The following is a 21,464-nucleotide window of genomic DNA, read 5'->3' on the forward strand; positions in this document are numbered from 1 at the left end:
TGGAAGGAGGGAGCAGCAGCGGAGCGGCCGGACCCGCGACTGAGCGGCAAGAGGCTGAGGCGGGACCGGCCGCCCTGAGCAGGCACTGTGCGCCGCGCCATAGCGGCCGGGGGCTGCGGGGCTGGCGGAGGGGACAGCGGGGAGCCGGCTGGTGGGAGGAGAGAGCAGGGACGGGGCGGCACGGACCGGGGTAGGGGCAGAGACCGGGATAGGGACCGGGACCGGGATAGGGACCGGGATAGGGACCGGGGCCGTGAGGGACCGCCCAGCGCGGCCGCCGCCGCCATGGCAACGCGGGAGGAAGCGAGGCGAGACGCGCCGGAAAGCGCGGTCCCCACAGCGCGTCCTCTCTGGCCGCGCGAGGAGCTACTCTCTGTGGCAGCCGCTGCGTCCTCCAATGGGAGGAGACGGCGGACGCCACATCCCGGCATGCAGCGCGGCCGCGCCTCACTTTCCGGTGTGGTCGCTAAGATGGCGACTCCCATGCACCGCCTCATCGCGCGGAGACAGGCGTGAGTGCGGGGGGGGCGGTACCGGGCAGCGCCCCGCGGCCGCCGCCTGCGGGGAGAGGGCTGCGGAGCGGCGGGTGCGAGCCCCGGGGGAGCGGGGCCGGGGTCTCCCCGGTGAGGGGCTCCGAGCGCTTTCTGAGGCGCTCCGCACCCGCCGGCCAGCCGGCTCGTCCGTGAGGGAGCGCGGCCGCGGTGAGGCGGGTGGTGGCACGGCTGCAGTGAAAGGACGGGAATAGCGGGGTTGGGCAGGAGGAGGGGACAGGGAGGGTTCGCGCTCTCGGTGCTGACGGTCCTGGGCAGCGCTGCGGGCAGGGGCCGCGGGCAGCGCTGCGGGCAGGGGCCGCGGGCAGGGGCCGCGGGCCGCGGTTTCAGTGGTGGGTGAGGGGGTCTGGGGCGTCCGGTCACGGGTCTTCATGGTGTACTAAAATAGTCAGATGAAGGCAAGCTGTCAGCTCGTGTTATGGTGTGTTATGGAACTCTAGAAGAGAGGAAAAGCCAGAAAAGAAAGCAAGTGTCCTTTACTCGGATATGCGTATTGCATTCCCGTAATGCCCTGATAGTGAAGGGATCTGATTGTAAAGCTCTGACTGAGAAAAATCCAACGATTTTGCTTGTTTACGTGGAGTACAGCAAATGCCCATGTTCCATGTATGGCTTACACTGGCTTTTCATTTGTTTGTTACTTTGTTGTTTGGTTTTGGTTCAGGGTTTTTTGGTTTTGTCTTTTTTTTTCCTTCTTTAGAATAATTTATTTCTCATGTTTCAGTTTTTGGAGTGTGGGGTTTTTGGTCTGATCACAGTTGCTGGCTAGAGTATGGGTAACTCCTGCATTCTCTTGCCTTTTTCATTGTTTAGTATAATCTCTTGCCTAGTATTTGCAATGGAAAGTAATAGAACTTCAGTGTACTTGTGGAATGCTCGTGCTTTCAAGTTGTTATGAGTCGAGGAATTATTTCTTTTCTTGTTATGTCTCTGTTTGATGGGTATGTGCTGAGTTCTGAACGTGCCAGCCTTTGCCTCCAGGTCATGGGCATGGATCCTGCTGAAAGTTTGCCTCAGTCTCGTGGTTTTCCTTAGTGTTAAAGCTTGTCATTGCGGGTGAGGTGTTACAGCTCTGGAGGTGTTGAGCCGGTCGGATGTTTTCCTGGTAACTCTTCTGAGGCTTGATCCTTATCTTTTTCGCTTGCCCAGAATTGTCTGCCCTGGTCCTGTGAGTCGTGCTAAAACCCTGCCAATAGTGAGCTACGTTATTGTTGCCTTAAAATTCCATTCTGTTCCTGTGGAGGCAGGTGTGGGCTAGTTTGAGATGGAAAAATACCTGCTTTTGAGGGGTTTTATGTTGTTGGAGTGTTGTCATTCTGCTTGTGTAAGTCTTGTGGCAGGGCCAGAAGTCTAAAGTAAAACACAGCAAACCACTGAAAGACGTTGGGTTTTTGTTCATTACTAGACATGTGCTTCCTGTTCAAGTCTGAGTGAATGGTGCAGGGCGGGTTGTGAGTTTGGTTTGTTTTCTGGTGCTGATTTAGATCGGTATTTCTAAGGCAGGACTATGAAGGCAAACAGCGTCTGCATTGAAAGTGATGGACATTCAGAACAAGATTCCCTTCCAGATACAGTAGAACTGTCAGGAAAGGTGATGGTAAGGTCGAACGAGAAGCAGTTCACACCTTGCTTTGGAAAGCAGCATTCCTGTTGAGAGGAAAATGCTACTGGTCTGTAACTTCGTGCTCACTAAATGAAGAGTCTGGAAGCCTCCTCCTGCTTAAGCCAGGCCTGTGAACTGCAGGGAGACGAGATGGGCTGGCCTTGAGAAGCTGGTGTTTGCTTTTTGGAAAAAGTGATAAAGGTGAAAAGAAGTTACAGGAGTTGCAGTGAACGGTGGTGGGAGCTGCAGAGGCCTGATGGCAGTGCTGGCTCGGAAACTGCTCTGTGGTTCCGACCTTGAGCTGAGTCACTTGACCCATGTGCGAGTTTCCTTATCTGTGAAGGAGGAGGCTGGCTGTGAGAAGGTGCCAAAGCAGCTTTTGCAAAGCTTCAGTGGTGGTGTAGGAGCTGGAACATGGAAATTGGAGTTTTCTCCCTTAACTGGCTTCGAAAAATGGTCAAAGACTTTCCCAGAGTGTGAGAACAGAAATGTGGGTGTAAAATGCTCACTAAAATGTCAGGTGTTGGGATGGTTCAGAGCAGGATATGAAGTCTTGCTTACATTGCACAAAGTGAGCAGGAATCTGATTGTTTTTATGACAAACCTTCTGCCAGGCTTGGATCAATCCTGGGAAGTTCAAACAAGCTACAAGTAGGAGCAGCTCTGAGTCCTGGGCTCTTTGTGGGGATTTGGCAGTTTGGTACTCGAGTGTTAAGCAGTTTCATTGCCAAATCCTAGAACTTGCTTCTTGCTGGCAGGGTTCTAAAATAGAACCTTGATTGTGAATCTGAACTACATGCAATTACACTGCGGACAGTTTGTTGCTATCCAGTAATCATTCCCAATAGCTGGTGAACAATTATAGCCTGTAATGCTAGAAGCTGTGCCAATTGAGTTGATCGAATGGAGGCTGCAAGTGAGCTGAGCAGCAGCTAGGGTAAAGCTAAGTGACATTCGGGTGCAGTTGGTGTGTGTTGACAGCTGATGTCAGTAGTTCAGCAGTCACTGCTTTAGCAGAAGATAGAAGCTGAAGTTCTGCAATAGAGGAAAAGTATCTTTGTTTTCTTTCATAAACTGTTGTATGAAAATGCTTTAATAAATGGGAATGTGTTTGCCTAAATTCTGTATATATCTGAGGTTACTGTTGTTGTCCAGCTTTAAGCTAAAAGCTAAAGCACCATGAATGTCTGCTTTAATCCTAACTACATATGCTGTTAAGTATCTGCATGATAAAAAGAATGCTTTGTCAACAGGCAGAACAGACTTGGAATCAGTCACTTAAGCAATTCTGCCTTTTTTAGGGAGGCAAACAAGCAGCATGTAAGATGTCAGAAATGTTTAGAGTTTGGCCATTGGACGTATGAATGCACAGGGAAGAGAAAATACCTGCACAGACCTTCGAGGACAGCTCAATTAGCAAAAATCCTTAAAGAAAAAGAAAAGCAACTATTGCTGCAGCAAAGGTAAGTCCTCTCCTGAAAGGAAGATTAAGTCATGCTTAGGTGGGAGCAGTTTTTAATCCTGGTTAAATTGGGCTGGCTTCACAGTGATCGTATAATCCTAAACTCTCTTGGGCTCCTTAACTGTGCCATGAGGGAGCCACTCTCAAGGATGAAGCTTGTTCTTCACAGGAAGAACAACTTCCTAGGGCACCCTTTTACTCTTTGCATGGCTTGCTTGGGAGGGTTATTTCTTGTCTGCAGAGAACTTGGGTCTGCTTCAGAGTGCTTGTGTCATCATCTTTAAAGATCTGATAGTGAATCAGTAACCAGCAGGCAAACAGAGTCTAACAAGGTTAATATTTACTTTCTGACAACCACATAGCTGACTTTTCAGCATTAACTCATTTCAGCAGTTGTTCCAGGATCCTCCTGTTTGCCCAGTGTTGATCCCACGCTTGTGATGGATATTGTGGAGGTCTCACTTCCTGGTGTCAGTAAAGCCCATTGCTCACCCCCCCTGGAGTGGGAGTTGGGGAGGGAGGAGAGGTGAGAAAACGCGTGTTCCTCAGTGATGTTTCTGCATCGAACCAAAGCCAGCACGCCCGGCTCTTGTGTGTGGTTCTGGAGACAGCCCCAGGGAAAGCAACCAAGTGCTGTGGTGCACATCTGGTCTGCAGGAGACTGAGTGACCACTCTGTTGTGTAACCCCGGAGTAGGGACCTCCCGTACTTACACAAGCGGGAAACGCTAGAGGGAGGCATCGCCCTGTGCCACGGCAGTGCGGGTTACTCGTGCTGAATGAGGTCCTGTCTAGTGAAAGGTGCTTTGGGATCGAATTCCTTTTACTCACAGTGACTTCTCCAACCTGTGAAACACCTCATTACCTACAGTAAGGGCCTTGATAATACAAGTAGTGTAGTATTTTCATACCATATGTGTGAAAATAAAAAATTGGGGGAAAAATGTAATTCTGGCATACAAAAGGCATTGAGTACTTTTACTGAAATACAGTAGAGCTTACACTATTCTTTCTTCTTTCTCCCCCTTTCTGGGGTCTTTATCAACGCATTCTGCTATCTGAGCTCTAAATGAAACATATTTGCATGGTTTACTTCTATTTTTGTCTATTTAGGGTGGCTTCTAATAATAGGTTTCAGTTGGGGAAGAAGTATCCTGGTTCACAAGAGAACATACAACTTCCTCCTCATATATCAGGGGCATATTAAGTTTGTTGTAAGGGTATGAGGGAGGACTCCTTGCATCCCACATGTTCCAGGCTGATTGATGTGCTGTGTATCTGCCGTGGGGTGAGAGCAGCATGTGCCTGGTGGGTTTGACTGAAAGAGTTTTATAGAAAACCCCTTAAATCTGCAGAAGTGAAGACTGGTTTTAAACCCAAATCCACAGTGTTTTGTTAAAAGAAACTTTCTTCTGTGCCATTTACCACTAACACTTTCTGTGAGTGTTTGGGTACTTGGGAATCTCAAAGATGCTGGAAAGCATCAATGCAGATACATTGTGTGTCTTTTTGTACTCAAAAGTAATGCACGGGGGAAGCTACAGGCTAATGCAGTGGTTTACCCTTTGTTTCAATCAATTCAGTCACTGTTAAATATGGTTATACAGAACTTCTTTGTATCCCATCCCCAAATGTCGTTGTCCATATAAGATGAAGAGTAAAGAAGAGCACGTACTTAATGTGGAAAATGAGAGGTGAATTGCTGCTTTTTGGTGTTGTGTCTTTGCTTTCCTGCTCTGTAGCTGCTGTTGTTTTCTGGTTTGCACAGTGGCTGAGGCCAGCTGCCAGGTGAATTTTGGGCAGTGTGGCTCTGCCAGTGCGATGCCAGTTTCCAGTATTTTAAATTCAACTCCACTGTGCTGCTATGTATTTACTTTTCCTGCTGTGTTAATTAAAGCCATTGTTTTCCCCCCTTAACCAGCACTGGAGAAAGTACTGCAGAAAGGAAGACCAAGAAAAAAAGGTACGTGGGGGCCAGGGGCAGAGGGTGCAGTGTCTGTGCGTGACCTTGCTCTGGTGTTGCAGCAGGAACGGACAAGGGCTCTGGGGGGAAAGTCCACACTGCAAATACACATTTGACTTTCCTGCTTTTGGCCTGTGACAGACATTTGCTCCTCCCTGTCCACAAACTCTGTAAGTTCTTTGTCCTCTGCTTTTCTCCCTACTGATTGTCCTGTCTCTACGTGATCTTGCTTTAATGGTAAAGATCTTCCTATTTCTGCCTCAAAGTTCATGCAGTGTGTGTTAAACACCTGTGTGAGAATGGCACACTGTTTGCTAGCCTGTAACCTCGCCACCTGCCCAGCTTGCTCTTCCTCAGGTTTTCATTCCCTTCTCGTAGCAGCTGTCCCTCTCTGAAGCTTTGTCCAGAGAATGAAACACCACATCAAGAACTCCAAACCCAACCCCAAAACCGAACAGCCCCCTCAATCCCAGACCAAAAGCCAGGAAATAAACCTCCCCCAGCCCCAGGTATTTGTTTGAGCTGAGAACTTTTGGACATTATTGCTACTTCACTTTGCTTTAACGCTTCCTTGGGAAGTTGCTGCTGCCTTTGTTAGCAGAACCGTTTGGGACCAGCTGAACCCTGGCTGTGATACACGTGCTGATCGTGGTGGGAGGTTTGCTTCTGGGGGCTGCCTGTACAGCAACAGCCTCTTTGCATTGAGCTGACTGTTCTGTCTCTAAATTGGATCTTCTAAACCCAGTTTGTGGCAGATATTTAAAGGCTCTTGCTTTGTGGGGCAGTCATTAAACAAGCTGCAGCAGCTGTTTTAAACACGCCTTTATTTTAGGCTCTCAGGTGGAATGTGGCTTCATTGGAATGCTTCTTGGTGAGTGCCATGGTGCTGCTGTCAGAGCCTGTTTCACCAAAGGCTCCTTTCTCAGGAGTGTCCATGTATTGTTGGAGTCACTCAGGACCAGGGAGCTCAGAAATTAACTCATTTCTAAGCAGTGTAGCTCAGACCTCCTCCTGCCTCAGCCTTCTCACAGGCTGCATTGGCATAAGGATTTTCAGAGTATTGGAGCTCTAAAGCAATGCAGGAATGAAAAGAGCAAAAGGATTTATGGCTGAGGGGTTGATTTGGCTACTTTTTCCTTAAAACTTTAAAACTCTTCTATTGTTTGCGTTGTTCCTCTGGTTTTATGCAAGCACCAAACCCAGCACTATAAACTCCTTTCCGGATAGTTTGCTATTTATATATTTTATGATGATACAGGAAGAATTAAATATGGAAAACTCAGCGAAGGGTCACCACTGAGTGTGTAAGTTTCAGATTTAAAGTGAAAAAGCAGAAGCTGGGGCTCTGGCAGCACTGGTGAGCACTAACCTTTCGCACAGTGTCTGTTTTGATATAAACAGTAATAAGTGAGCTACAGGCTTAACCAGAAAAACAGGATCTGCAGAGGAGCTCTTGTACAATCTTGTGACCTCAGGTGACGCGGAGCTGTCTCCTGGGTGCCTCTTGGCTCCGAGGTTCCCATACTCTTTGGTTACTAACTGGAAGCCCACTTCATGCTTGGACCACACAGAAATGTGCCTGTCTGAGGGTAGCTCATGCCTTAATTCACTCGTTTCTTCAGGCACCCAGCTGTGATTGTCCCCACAATGGTGGGTGGGATTTATGTTTAAAATCACCTGGGGTTGTTAGATGATGGCACCAGAATTAGGAAGGTCAGAAAGCCTCAGAAGGGTGATAGTGTGTGTTACAAGAGGCAGCAGCTGTTCCACAGCTGGTGCATGGGATCATATGAGATATTAACACTTAAACTTGCTTGGAGGAGAATGAATCCCTGTCTGCTGGAGAAATGTTGGACTCCTACAGTGGTGTAAGAGACCCCAAATCTCAGATCTACTAATCTATAGCATCTGGAATGTTATATTACCTGCCTGGGACAGGGGCAAGTAGGTGAATTTTACTTGCTCCCATCTCCATCTTCTTTCTGTGACTACCAACAGGCCACATATTGCATCACCTGAAAACAAGTGTCTGCTTGTTTCTTCCCTCATAGCTCCAGCTCCTGCTTTCCTCCAGGAGAAGCAGTGTTAAATCCTCATGTTTCAGATTCCAACATAAATACTGGAGGTCTATGGACTGCAGCTATGGATTCTGTGAAAGGTGCTCAGGAAAAGACAGGATTCCCTCAATGATTCTTGCCCGTATAAACGGGTTTCCGCATCTCATGGAACTCTTTGGATTGGAACTACTGGTCCCACTTTCTTTTTGTTTCCTCATCTTAAGACAGTGTTTTCACAAACAATAAGTCTGTATTTGACCAGATTATGGCTTTATCTTTCATAAACAGCCGTGGTGTCTGCACACACAGAGATAACATTGCGGATGTAGTGTAAAGACTGCAGTGGTTCACAGTGTAACGCACGTGTCTGGATTCGTCAGCTGATGTGATGAAAACAACATTACTCTTTCTCCAAGAGCCTTAGCACAGGCATTTCCTGAGTTGTAATATTTATCCAAACCCTCTGATAAAAACTACTCCATTAATTTTCTAATGGAAACAAGACTCTGCATTATTATATCGAGCACTTCTGCAGGCTCTTTGGCTGGCTTGGTAGGAAGAGAGGTGAATTAGTACCTTTATACTTTGTTTGGAGAATGATCAGTGGGAAAATTTAATTGTACCTTCTTGGAATTTGTATTTCCTTACTTGGAGATGTTGATCTTGAGAACAACAGCCTCAGTAAGGGCTCAGCTTGGAAAAAAAAATGCAGAGGATACAGAAATCCTGTTGCTGTGTTCATAATTCTGTCTATCTTGGACTGTTTCCACCCCTTCTCCTCCACCTTAAACACAAGCATCCTGTAGTGGCAGGCACTCTGGGTTCTTTCGCCAGGAGTAGTCTAAGAACAGTTTCTGTTGAGGATAGATAGTTCTGACATTTGTGAAATCACTGACAAAACTTCCACCGCCTTTCACACTGGCAAAGTCTCCTCCTTGCTGTGGGGAGCTCGGGAGTGGATCTTCGTCAGATTTTCCCCGAGGCTTCAGTAGTTGAGGACTTTCATACTTCCCTGCAGCCTCTGCCTTCTCCAGCCAAGTCAGTAAAGACACTCGTCAGTACTAGCAACAAGATCTGTGCCAGCTTTCAAACTTCACCTTTTTGTGTAGTCCTGTTGTGGCTTAATTCATGCACGTGGTGTCATGGAAAAAGGGGAAGGGGAGGCACGGGAATTTGTCTTAGATTGTCAGGCCTGGAAATTTTCAGGCCAAATAATTGATCTTTGGGTTACAACCCAGTCTAAAGAACCCTGCATAATGATGCTGTCCCAGCAGGCCTGTTCTCATCTGTGTTTGCTTGCTTTCAGATCCAAAAGTGTGACCAGTTCCAGCAGCAGCAGCAGCGCCAGCTCAGCTAGCGATTCCTCATCAGACAGTGAAGATTCTTCTACCTCCTCTTCTGATGATGATAGTGACAGTGACGAGAGCTCCTCTACTTCCTCATCTTCTCCATCCTCGAGTAGTTCCTCCTCCTCTTCAGAGTTCGAATCGGATTCTAGTTCCTCCAGCAGTAGCAGCAGCAGCACAGACAGTAGCTCTGATGATGAGCCACCAAAGAAAAGGAAGAAGAAATAGCGTGGTGCGGGGTGGACCTGACGGTTAGTGAGTGGGAACACTCTGCCAAGTTGTCTTCAGCACACGGCTGCCAAACAGTTTAACCTGTCAACGTTTCTACTGCTGAACCTTTCTAAGTGTTTTGCGTAGTTGTTCATAGGCCACGGGAGGTATTAGATGGCACGTGAGACTTCCTGAAAGAGTATTTTTGTGGTTTATCCTTTTATGGAAAATTTTACTTTTTTAGTTGAAAAATCTATCATCAGATTTGTTTATATGAGCTAAGGTCCAGTCACCTGGATGTTTACATGCTGGAAAGCAAAAGCTTTTCACTGCAGATCATGCTGTGCATCAGCCACTACTACTCTGTTCATGACAGCTTCACTGACAGGTAGAAAACCCTCTCAGCTATTGAGAGCAGGAGTTTCATGCTGCTGGCTGCAGAGCACTGTTATTGTGGAAACTGAGTGTTGCACACAGGGCTTTCATCTCGCTGGTAACAAACGTGTTAGACACTGCTGAGCTTTTCCTGAGGCTTCCAGGTTGAGTCTTAACTGCAACATAAAACTAGTGTTCATGTGTTAATGATCAGTATACTACTCACTGTACAGAGGTTTTAGTCTTTTCAACTCGCCTCTTTCCTTAGCTCATGTGTTTGTAGTAATTCGTGAGACCCAAAGCGTCTCTTGCAGCAGGGTGTGTGTGAGGAAAGGAGCAGTGCACAGTGGGAGAGTTAGGAGTGATGCTGCTTAGGAGTTTCATCTTTGTGCCTTTTTTTTGTAAACTAAATGTATCCTAGTGAGAGAAGGGCTTCAGTGGGTGTTTGTCAGAACTCCCCTGGCTTTCTATATGGAATAGGGTCAGTAAACCCAGAGCAACAGTAGTGGCAAACAAAAACAGGCACTACTTTCAAGGAGGTAAGAAAAAGGCTGTTTTCACTGGATGCTCAGTAGGGAGGAGTCGCCTTTAAATAGAGGTTCCCAAAGGAAAGTGTTTCCCTTTTGATAGTTTTACAAAAACCTGTTGTGTGATGCAAGATGACCAGTCGTGGTGTTGGGCACGTGGCGACTGGCATTAGTCTGCGGTGTCATCTGTCCATTATCTTCATGTGATAGTGTGCACGTGTCTGTGAAAATCTGGCATGGGAGAAGCAAGTTAGTGCAAAACCAAAACAAACAAAAGCAAACCCCAAACATCCTGTGCTGCAGAACAAGTAGTGCTGGTTGCACAGGGAGAGTTATTTGTTCTTCTGGTGGTTTGAAGCAGTTGGCGTTAGCGTTTGTGATGCAGTCTCCTGAACTTCTTATTGTTGCAGTGCCCTTGGTTGGGGAGGGGGCATCACATGTGGAAGAATTCCTAAATCTCTTGTTTAGGTAAAATATAGTAACTAAAGTATTTTTTATATTTTTATGGAATAAGTAGTGTGTAGAGTTACTTTTGAATAAAGTGTGCTTATTTAAATGTTTGATATGTATGTTGTGTTTGTCTGTAACCGTTCCTGTTTTACAGAGCACTCTGCAGACTGTAAATAAAATTAGCAGAAAGTTGTTTGTTGTCTTGAGTGAATGTACCGTTTAATGGGAAAAGTTAATAAATTATTAAACAGCAGTTGCTAAGTTCATGCTTACTGCAAAGCCAAAAGTGAGTGACACCGCAGTAAAGCGTGTGTGGAAGCCCTCTGGAGTACTGGACTGTGAACAGTGCAGGTTTAGGGCCATCTCCCCTTTCCAGTAGCCATGTGTGGTGACTGACACAGGCGTGGTGGCAAGCTCACTGCTGGTGACCTCTCCCTTGTGTGGGGACATGCTGTGAAGAGCATGGGGTGATGCTGTGCTGCGCAGCAGCAGCAGCATGGGTGTGAAGGAGGACTGTGGTGAGGAAGAGGCAGTGGTTGGGAAGGCAGAGGATGGGGTCCAGGCTCCCTTCACTGCCTTCTTAAGACCATGCTGTCTGTTCACTTCTTTAGTGCTGCTGGTGTTCGTGTGTAGATGGTTTTGTTGGAAGCACGCTGCTTCACACAGTGTAGCACTTCTCCACACTGAGTCCTCTGCCAAGGGAAGTTAGAAGCTCCCCAGTCCTAAAGCCGGTCACTAAATTTGGAGGGTTGGTCTCTTCATGCATCTGTTTGTTTGCGTCTCCCTTGGACAAATTGGGTCCATTCACAAAGACAAAAGGAAGTGCTTGTGTGTGTTAGGTCCTGTCAGCGGGAGCCAGGATAAGGTCACCTAATTACAGCTGGGGCTATGGAGAGCTTAATTTAACCTCTGGTCTGCTGTTGGGTCCCAAGTGGAGATTCAAAGACATGGCTTGCTGCTTTCACTGGCTCTCCCGTACCACCAACTGCAGATTGAGCCCGAGACCATAGGTCCCTGTGTACTCAGATCTTCAGAACAGTTCAATTTCAAACATTTCTTTAAAATTGCCTTTTCTGTTTGCTTTGTCTCTACATATTCTTATTTTACAGAGTAACCCCCCCAGCCTGCCAAGAGCCTTCCCCCATCACCTTCGCCTAGATCACACCCTGACAGCTTGCTGGATGCTTTGATTCAGTTTTTATTTTTCAGTGGGAAAGGTATTTCTTTAATTACTGTCTTCCAGAGCTCTAGGCCAAGTACGAAAGATCATTAATTTTGGTTTAAAACCCACTGACTAGAAATAGTTGTATTTACTAAGCAGTTACATGAGACCCGTATAGCTCTGAAGAGCCTCCATTTAATCCCTCCAATTACAAGCAAAGCTGCCCTTGCTAATTGAAGGGAAGCAATTGATGGAGTCTGGCAGAAAAACAGCCTTGGGAAAAGGCATCACATTTCAAGGAGAAATGCTGTGAACTGGAGGGAGGGAGGGAGACAACCTGATGGTCTGGTCCAGCTCTGTGTTACACCAAACATCTGTCAGTCAGGAGCAGGTTTTAGGTCCCTCAGCAAAATGGCGTTACACAGTCTCCTGTGGATTGATGGATTGATTCATTTTCTCAGAACTCTAATAAATAGGACTTTTGCGATCAAGTGGATTTGATTTATAAAGAAATGATTCAACATATTTTAACCCCATGGGTTTAATTTGCTTTATGAAATTGTATTTGACCGAGCTCTGCCTTCAACCAGACACTGAGACATCAGTTGTCGGAGGCAGATCTTCACAGCCTGATTTCATTAACTGAGATGTGTCTGCGATACAAATCATAACCACGGAATCACAGACTGGTTCGGGTTGGAAGGGACCTTAAAGGCCATCTGGTTCCAAACCTGCCATGGGCAGGGACACCTTCCAGCAGAGCAGGTTGCTTAAATAATACCAGAGTACGTTTGACTTGTGAGATACGGTATGTCAGAAATGTCACTGGCAGAAAGTGGTTTTATAAACACCACTGAAACTGATAGGAAGGATGTGTTGGTGGTGGTGTTTTCTGTTCCTGTTTGTCAGCTGCAGCAGTGTTACTTCCTCAGAGGAGCAGCTTCTGCCCTCCCTGCCTGTGTTAATCCCCAGGTGGGTCTGGTTCCACCCCAATTTGATCACTTCTTCTTGTGGTGGTGGTTTATTTCAGCATCACAACAAACTTGATTTAACTGCCAGTAAAACAGTTATGAACCGTTTCAGACTGCCTCTAGATTTATTGTGTCATTTTACAGCAATTTTTGCATGAAGGGTCTCTGTGATCACAGTATCAGAGGCTGTATTTTGATTCTGGAGTTTGTTACGCCAAAGGAAAGTGCTGTTTGGGTGGGTTTCCCACCCTTCTGTTGCACTGGTGTATTTCAAACAAATAATGAAGTATTTCCAACAACTAATAAACTATTTTAAAAGCATAATCCCAAAGTATGATGTTCCAGTATGTTTCAGAATCACTTTATGTGGAAGAAGTAGGTTTTGTTTAGTTTTTAATCTAGCCTAAATGTTTATACAGCACAGTTGTGTGTTTGTTTTCGCAGGAGCCTCTCCCTGAGGTGATTTTAGAGCCCGGCACCACCGCGGGTGCGGGGCCTCCTGTGAGCCGGTCTCGCTCAGACTCAGGCACCTCTCGGTCCCCGGGCGCGGGCTCAGGCACCAGGCGCTCCCCGCCGCCGCCGGGTAACAAAAGAGGCCGGTTCCGCCCCCGCTGGCCGCGGCCCCGTTCCCCTCACGGCGCTCCCGCCCCTCCGCGCGGGGCCGTGCGCACACCCTGCGTGACGCGAGCGGCGGGAGGCGTGGCCGCGGCTGGCCCCGCCCCTCCCCGCGGGGGTCACGTGTTCAATGAGTGTATTTCCCCCCACACACCTACCCCCCCACCGTTCCCTCCCCCCGCCCCGTCGGTAGGTCACGTGAGCGGCGGCGGGGCTGCGGCGGCGCGGGGGCTGCCGGGTATCGCGAGTGCCCGGCTGCGGGAGGAGCCGCGGCCCGGCCCCGCGGGCGCAGGGACGGAGGCCGGACCCGGCGAGGGGCACACGGCTGCCCAGGCCGACGCCGCCGGCCCTCGCCGACCTCGCCGCGCCGCCAGCCCGGCCCCGTCCCGCGATGGAGCGGCGGGACCCCTGGGGAGCCGCCGTCGCCTCCCGCCTGTGAGCCGCTCCCCCCTCCCCCGAGCCTCGTTCCCCGCCGGGGCCGGGCCTGCCCCTGCGCTCCCTGGGCGGTCGGTGACTCGGCGGCGGCGCCCCCGTTCCCTCGGGCCTCTTCGCTTCCATACTCACACCCCCCCTCCCTTCCACCCCCAACCCCCCTCCTCCCCGCCCGGCGGGCCGGTGGCGGCAGCCAGGAAATGGTCCGGGCCTAGCGGAGCGGCGAACGGAGGTGAGACGCGGCCGGGGGTGGGGACGCGCGGGGACAGGCCCGCCCGCCGCGACCGGCACCCCGCCGGCGGGGGGGATGGAGGGCGGGATCGCCGAGCGGCCGCCGTCGGACCCCGCGCTTCCCCCCCCCCACCCCCGGGCTCGGAGCTCTCCCGGCCGCAGCCCGGCTCCCCGACACCCCCCCCGCCCCGCCGGGCTGCGGCTCCGGGCGGGCGGGATCGCCCGTTCCGCGGCGCGTCTCCCCCCGCTTCACACCGCGGGTTCCCCGCACGCTGCGAGCGACGCGCCGAAGGAGTTCCACACCCGGCGGGCACGGTGGGGGTCTGTGCCGGGCACCGCTCCCCGACCGGCCGGTCCCGCCGCGTCCCTCCCGCTGGGGAGCAAAACCTGGGCGGCCCCGAGGAAAGGGACGTGTGGGGAGGTTCGCGGAGCCCGGCGCGTTCCCTTCTCCCGGCCTTTGGGTTCGGTCCTTTTCCAGTAATTGACGTCAGGGCTTTGTTCCTTCCCCTTTGCTCTCTGCGTTTTAGGCCCTGAGCCACTCTGGGGATGGAGCGGGGCAGGATGGGTGCTGCGGTGGCCATAGGAAATGGCTCTGGGTAGGTGCTGCCGGAGGTCAGGAGAAGGGAGACTCCCGGGGTTCCTGACACACCGTCATCGCATCCTCCTTGCCAGTGACGAGATGTAGTTACGTAAAGCACCGGCCCTGGCGAGGACCGTGTGGTGCTGTGTAGTCAGAAGAGCCGTCACGTAACGTTTCTGGAGCCGGGGCTGACGGGTGCTTTGGGGTTTTCATTTTTCCAATGAACAGAACAAAGCAGGAGAGTGCCGAGAGGGGTCACGCAGGTGTTGGTGCTTTCACTTGCCGAGTCTTTCATTCGCCTCTTGAAATGAGAGAGTGGTTAACTTTGTGTCGGGGGAAAACTGAGTGCTTGTACCTGGATCTTTAATACAGCCTCAAAAGAGGATGTACTCATGCAAAGAGAGTGCTGCTGTGCAGGTGTGGGTCCCTCTGTTTCACAAGGCTTATTATGGTCTTGTTTGATCATTTACTTACAAAGACAGAGGGTTTTAAACATTCCCGTGTTCTCATTGCTGTCAGTGTTTTCCCTCCGTGTGAGCTGAACAGGCGCTTCCTCAGCATCTGTAGTCTGAAACCAACTTGTTCTGCTCAGGTCTGTGCTGTTGTTTGTCTCCTTATTGCCAGCTCCTTCCAGCTACCGAACTTCTTGCGGCTGAACTTCTGGTTCCTTGTGTTTCTTTGAAACTTGTGGGAATTTCTGTGAAGTGGCTGGAACATGGAGCCCTGCACCCTGGGGGCAGGATTGCGAAATTCGGAGGACTGGTTGTACGCTGGATTTGACATTTTGTTATCACCTCTAATGAGAGAAACGTTATTAAACTCACAGTGCTACAGTTGTGTCGTCTGCCTCGGCACAGTGGGATGTACACAGCCCTGTCGGTACTGTGTAGGGGTGTTATACTGGAGTTATGCAGTGGTTTGTAGTGGTAATCGTGCAGCTCTTGGTGGTCAATAACCAGAAAGAAAATGTAACCCTTTCCTTTGACATTATTAGTATCTTGGCTTTATTAATGTATCAGTATTAATTGTAAAGCCTTACTAACTGCTATACGATGTATTTGCAGCTTTGGGCATGAGCAAGCTCTCCTCTGTTGAACAGTTTTGACAGTGATGAAAGAAAACTATACATTTCAACTCTAATCTCAAAAGCAGGTTCAGGTCCCTGGTGTTTCCTTTCAACATCTCTGCAGTTCTTGTTTTCTGACTTTTCTCCTGTGTCTCAAACACAGACCGAGCCCCTGGGGTAGGTTTTGTGCAGGAAGGCACACAGCAACCAGAAAAAAAGGAGCTCGTGTATGTGTGTTTTGCTTTCCGGTTACAATGATCTGAACTTGATAAAACAGGATAAAACCTCAGTGGAATATTACTTGGATGTTTAGGCTGTCTTTTTAGTGAGCTGGAAGGTACAGATGCTTCTGTGTGCTTATGGCCCAACTATCTAATGAGAAGATGCCACGTGTTTTTGTCTGCAGAAGCCATCCACTTTGTGTTGCTTGGGTTTTGTAGATAAATAGTTGCAGCAGAAATCTGTCCTGACTTCACAGTTGGTAGATAATAAGTTGGCACTAGCTCCTTCTTCCTTTTCTAGCTCACGGCTGCTGGCAAGGATGTGCTCCTGCACTTTATTTTCCACCGTGGTTGCTCCTGGATGTCGAATATGACTAAAGACATATACGACGTGTGCATTACTGGCTGAGAGCACACGTCACAGTGTCTTTTGAAGCAGACAGGGGACTCTGTGAGCAAGTGATGGTCTGTCCATGTCCCCTCTAGATTTTCAGTGCTTATGAAAGTTGCTGTAACTGCTCATAACCACTTCTGGCGCTTTCCTTCCTCTTCATCCTCTTGTTCTGTGAGTTTTGTAATCGTTGCTGCTCTCGCTCTTTGCTCCAGATCAACAGCAAGGTGTGTGTAGAGCTGGGAGGAAGGTTAGTCCTGGTTGGGGTCTACCTGAGTGAGGATGAAAGAATTGGAGATTTTAGTGACTGAGATTTCTTTTCTGCTGCAGGAACTGTTCATGGCCACATAATTTCAGATTGTTGCTCAGATGTGGTTTGTTCTACGGGCACGTTTCCTTTCTGCCATGTTACTATAGTCTCACAGTTACCTTCAACAGAGGCTAAGAAATAGCTAAGCTTGAGCCCACCTCTCTTTGTCATTCGATTTTAATGTCTGTCTTGGAGTTTGTGTCAAGAAAGAAGCGATGTTGGTGTCGTCTTTGCTAAGCAGTGAGAAAAGAACACCTCAAATTGGGGGAGATGAAGAGGGACTGTCTGGAAATGAGTCAGGAAGCTTTTGACAGGTTACATTTAGATAGAGCAGGGTTGGGTGTATGTAACATACCTTGCTAAAATGTGTTAAAATAAGAAGAAATCAGGTTCCTAGAATTGCAAAACTAAAGATGGAAGAACTTACCTGACCATTATTCTTCTCTTGCAGGATTGTTCCTTCTCTGCAGCTACTAATGACTAAGGAGATGCTCTCCAGCTTGTGAAATTATAGGGGTTCTGTCCCTGCTTAGGAAGTCTAACTGCACAGGCTCCTGCTCCTTCTTGTCATAAAGCTGTTCTCCTCAGTTCAGTCAGCCCGAGTGTTTAAGGTAGTTCTGCTCTCTTACTGTGTGTTTTCTCCTGGGGGAATCCAGGTTTATTCCAGAAGTGGCCCGTGGCTCTCTGAAATGAAAAGCTGAAGCTGTCCCTGCGTCCTGCAGAGGTGCCCAGCACAGCACAGTGCTGCAGCACAGCGCTTGCCTCCTCCTCTGGGGCTGTGCCAGCTTCGGACGTGCTGTCCAGAATTCCATTTCCCTGTAGCTGTGATGTTGCTTCATGCACTTGTGTCTGATCTGGTGTTTGCCATTTCCCCACGCTCCCACATTCTTACTGCTTCCCAAGTTTCTTTCTCCAACTTGGTGTTTCAGACCTCTCTTTTCCCTAATAGAGTGATCTGTATTTTCTCCCCAAGTACCTTGTAGTTCTTCGAGTTGTCATGTCTCTTGTACTTACTTGATTCGTTAGTTCTTGCTGATGAATGTAAAACCTGGTTTATTAACTGGCAGCAGCACCAGGTACCAACAGGGAGAAAGCATCTCCTGGTGCTCTGTCCTGTGCAAACATTGAACAAGAGAAGTTCTACCCTGAAGTCTTGAACTAATTTTCTGCTGTTAACAGCTCATTAACAAAAGCTTTCCTGCACTTTTCTGTTGAGCTGCCCCAACCCAACAATGCCTCCCTACACCGCTCATAGCCCCCTTTTATTGAGCTGTCTGTTTTTACAGCTCATCTTGGCTTTTATTCGTGTCATAACATTTATTGATAATTTACTCGAACGTGTTGCTTGCCATCTTTTGTAATGAAACAAATATAGGGTGTAGTTTTATTGTAATCCTGTCATGATTGTGTGTTCAGGAGAGACTGTTCTATCATCCCAAATCTCTCCCTGTGGATAGGTGTAGTCCCCTGCAGCCTCACAGGGGTTTCTGGCTGTTCATTCCCAGTACTACACTGGGAGCAGAGGACTAGACAGAGCAGACAACAGGCCATAACAATGGTGTGGTGGCTCTCAGGGTGAGCCCTGGGTTTACTTACCTGCAGAGGGTTGATGTGTCCCCTGTTGTTGGCAGTTCCCAAGAGCAGCTTTAAGATGTTTGTCTTTTGGACTGGACTCAAAACTTCCCTCAGGTTTTAGTGGCTTATTCATGGAGGGGCAAAACGGACCCTGGGAATGTGTGTGCCCTTCCTGGAGCTCACAGGGGTGACTGCTGGGGTTGGGAAGAGTGGTGGAGAATGTGTCAAACCAGTGTGGATCCCTAAGCTTAGTGCTTTTAATACTCCGTAGCTTCTACTGTGTGTGGTGTTGAAATGAGAAGGCACCAAGTTTTGGTTTGCTGTAACTTCGTTATCTCCAGCAAACTAAGCTGGGTACTTGCTATCTTGCTACAGTGGAATCACACATCGTTTTATTTACAAACATTTTCCAACTTTACAAAAACCATAACAGTATGTTTAAGTTTTAGAAGCAAACATTGGGAACATGGTGTTTCTAAGCAGCGGTTAGCTTAAAAGTGCACTTCAGATAGGAGGAATTGTTTAAACTTGTCCTTAGCTCAGATTCTAAGATTTCTCCAAGGTAAATTGCTCCATATTAGATAACTCCCTCAACAGTTTTGGTTCCTGCTGAAATTTCACACCACTGAACAGTCTCTCTCCTACTTTCTCACTGGAGTGTAGCAGGTACATGTGAATCTTTGCTTCGAGAGCTGAATCACAGTCTGTCATCGCAGTGATGTGAGAAATGGAAATGTGTTTCAGATACAAAAACCAAATAAACATGAGAACAGAGCAGGTGTGTTGTTGCTCTTCTAGCTGTGTACAGTGTGGAGATAGCAAGGCAGTAGGCACCTCCCCATAGATAGGCACGTACTCGCAGATAAATGTGCAACCACCCTGAAGCCGTAAAAGGCAATGTTAGTGTAACTGGTCCTCCAACATCAGGAAACCTGCATGCAAGTTGTGATAGTGTTATTGACCCCAGAGGCACTTGTGTTCAGTGGTTTTCCCCTCTTGTGCTTCAGGGCTGTGTACAAACAGTCAGACACCTGGACTGTGCTTCCCTTAGTGTGATCCTGCTGCAAGTGTCTGGTTTGAAGTTAATATTTAATATTTATATTGGTTCTCTGCAATATTTTGGTATATATTAAGCTTCAAAATACTAAACGTTTACTCCCATGTATGTCACCATCTGTGCTGACATTACTGTGAAAGCTCCACAGCTGATCTGACTTGTACGCCTTGTGAATTCACCTGTATTTTCTTTGTTTCTGCATTTTGTTTAATTTCCAAAAGACATTAAAGAGATTTCAGCGCTGGAAGTGCTTAAATGGTTTTAATCAGGCTTTGATGTGTGTAAATCATGAAAGTGAGTAGGATGAGGGGGTAGGAGTCCACGGTTATCTTTCTATGGTTTGGCTGCAGGGAAGTTAATGGGAGTAGGAAGGAAATCTTAAGAAGGAATTCTTCCAGGCACAGGAGCAGGCCGTGCCCATGTGCTGGAAGACACACAGGGAGGAAGAGTGGCCTGGCCAAACAGAGAGCTTTGGCTGGGATTCAGGGAACAAAGGAGAGTTTATGACCTTTGGAAGAAGGTCAGTAGCAAGGTCAGTAATCCAAGGGGGAATGGTCAGTGGCTGAGACACACACAAGTCTCTGGGGCCGGATGGGATCCACTCAGGGGTGTTGAGGAAGCTGATGGAAGCGCCCGCTGAGCCTCTCCCCATCGTTATCACCAGTCTGGCTCACTGGGAGGGTCCCGGTTGGCTGGAGGTTGGCAAATGTGCCTGTCTACAGAAGGGCGAGAAGGAGGCTCCAGAAGGAGGATCTGTCAGCCTGACGTCGGTGCCGGGGAAGGTCATGGAGCAGATCATCCTGAGTTGCCATCGTGCGGCACGTACAGGACAACCAGGCGATCAGGCCCAGTCAGCACGGGTTTGTGAAAGGCAGGTCCTGCTCGACCAACCTGATCTCCTTCTATGACAAGGTGACCCGCTCAGTGGATGAGCCGGCGGTGTGGCCAGGAAGGCCAAGAGCATCCTGGGCTGTATCAGCACCAGTGTGGCAGCAGGGCCAGGGCAGTGATTGTGCCCCTGCGCTGGGCGCTGGTGAGGCTGCACCTCGAATCCTGTGTCAGTTCTGGGCCCCTCACTGCAAGAGAGACATTGAGGTGCTGGAGCGGGGCCAGAGAAGGGCACCGGAGCTGGTGCAGGGCCTGGAGCACAAGTGTGATGAGGAACGGCTGAGGGACCTGGGGGGTTTAGTGTGGAGAACAGAAGGCTCAGGGGGGACCTTCTTGCTCTCTGCAACTGCCTGACAGGAGGATGGAGCCAGGAGGGGGCTGGTCTCTGCTCCCAAGGAAGAAGGGGTGGGACAAGAGGAAACAGCCTCGAGCTGGAGCAGGGGAGGTTTAGCTGGAGATGAGGAACAATTCCTTCCCCAAAAGGTGCTCAGGCATTGGAACAGGCTGCCCAGGGCAGGGCTGGAGTCACCATCCCTGAGGGTATTTAAAAGACGTGTACATGTGGCACTTGGGGACATAGGTTAGAGGTGACCTTGGCAGTGCTGGGTTAAAGGTTGAATTCAATGATCTTAAAGGTCTTTTCCAACCTGAATGATTCTATGATTTATTTTTTTTTCCCCCTATAGGAGAGGGTAAAAGCAAACCAAAAAAGCCACATCAAAATGGGGATGCAGTTTGTGTGTGATGTGCTGCAGTTTGTGTGTGATGTGCTGTATTCTGTGGGCAGAGCAGTAACCAGAGTTTCTGGAGAGAATAAAAATCCCCAATCTGCCAGTTTAATTTTCCATTGCTATTAGCATAAGCATTTCCGTATTTAAGGGTAATTAAAAACTGGCTTGGTCAAAGTCCAGATCTGAAAAATTGAACTTCAGAAAAACAGAACATGGAGAAATGGGTTAAAGGACTTAGTGGAGGAACATGTTGTAAATGTAATTTAGCGAGTTGTGCTGTGTTGGGGCATAAATAAGAATAGTAACCTAATGGGAGTTGCCATGATGCAAAACGCTTGATTCGACAAAGTTGTCCTAGTAGTTTGTTCTTGTAACTTCAAGGCCCTCAAAGCATAAAGATTGGCCAAGAGGAGATGAAATGGATTAATGTTTTTCCTCTCTCATGTCTTTTTGATGTGCTGGGTGGTCCTGTGTGGAAAAGAGCTTTGTTTGTGTATTTGGAGTAGGTTTTTGTATATTTGGGTGGGTGGGAGCTGGCGGTTTCTGTTTGTTTGAGATCTAGCATTAAACCTTCCAGTTCTCATGTGGTTTGTGTCAGTGGCTCTGGAGGTGTCTAGTTCCTGCAATCCGGGTTGGCTGTGGAAAGCCCTGTGGCCACTGGACCTGTTTAATACAGTGTTTTAAATTGACT

At 48.6% G+C, this 21,464-nt stretch overlaps 2 protein-coding genes and 1 long non-coding RNA gene across 8 annotated transcripts in view; all 3 read left to right on the forward strand.

The window, feature by feature from the left end:
* Positions 1–400: 400 nt before the first annotated feature.
* On the forward strand, positions 401–10,735 carry ZCCHC10 (zinc finger CCHC-type containing 10). The gene is made up of 4 exons (XM_030504492.1): positions 401–512; positions 3,456–3,617; positions 5,537–5,578; positions 8,942–10,735. The coding sequence occupies exons 1-4, from the start codon at positions 430–432 to the stop codon at positions 9,207–9,209; spliced, it is 555 nt and encodes a 184-aa protein (XP_030360352.1). The 5' UTR covers positions 401–429; the 3' UTR covers positions 9,210–10,735.
* A 2,756-nt stretch (positions 10,736–13,491) lies between these two features.
* AFF4 (AF4/FMR2 family member 4) overlaps positions 13,492–21,464 on the forward strand; it is a 52,510-nt gene continuing 44,537 nt past the window's right edge. The window contains exon 1 of one of the 6 annotated variants that reach the window (XM_030504497.1): positions 13,492–13,955. Coding sequence is in view for 3 of the 6 variants with exons in the window: in XM_030504496.1 (XP_030360356.1) it covers positions 14,501–14,550 (50 nt within the window). In the remaining 3 variants the exon portion in view is untranslated. Of the gene's footprint in view, positions 13,956–14,314; positions 14,388–14,431; positions 14,551–14,597; positions 14,661–21,464 lie in introns of those variants that run through there. The other 5 variants (XM_030504494.1, XM_030504498.1, XM_030504496.1 and 2 more) reach the window with 5 other exon arrangements.
* LOC115615854 lies at positions 16,981–19,398 on the forward strand. Its single transcript, XR_003994151.2, has 2 exons — positions 16,981–17,133; positions 17,939–19,398. It is a non-coding gene; the product is annotated as an uncharacterized LOC115615854 (long non-coding RNA).

This window comes from Strigops habroptila, chromosome 12, assembly GCF_004027225.2.
Source record: "Strigops habroptila isolate Jane chromosome 12, bStrHab1.2.pri, whole genome shotgun sequence".
In the NCBI taxonomy this organism is placed as follows: Eukaryota; Metazoa; Chordata; class Aves; order Psittaciformes; family Psittacidae; genus Strigops; species Strigops habroptila.

What these genes read in the sequence shown, in the direction of transcription:
- ZCCHC10 (XM_030504492.1), top strand. Translation starts at nt 430, where the DNA reads ATGCAGCGCGGCCGCGCCTCACTTTCCGGTGTGGTCGCTAAGATGGCG. An exon ending in CTCATCGCGCGGAGACAGGC is followed by an intron (nt 513 to 3,455) that starts GTGAGTGCGGGG and finishes TGCCTTTTTTAG; the next exon opens with GGAGGCAAACAAGCAGCATG. An exon ending in AGGAAGACCAAGAAAAAAAG is followed by an intron (nt 5,579 to 8,941) that starts GTACGTGGGGGC and finishes GCTTGCTTTCAG; the next exon opens with ATCCAAAAGTGTGACCAGTT.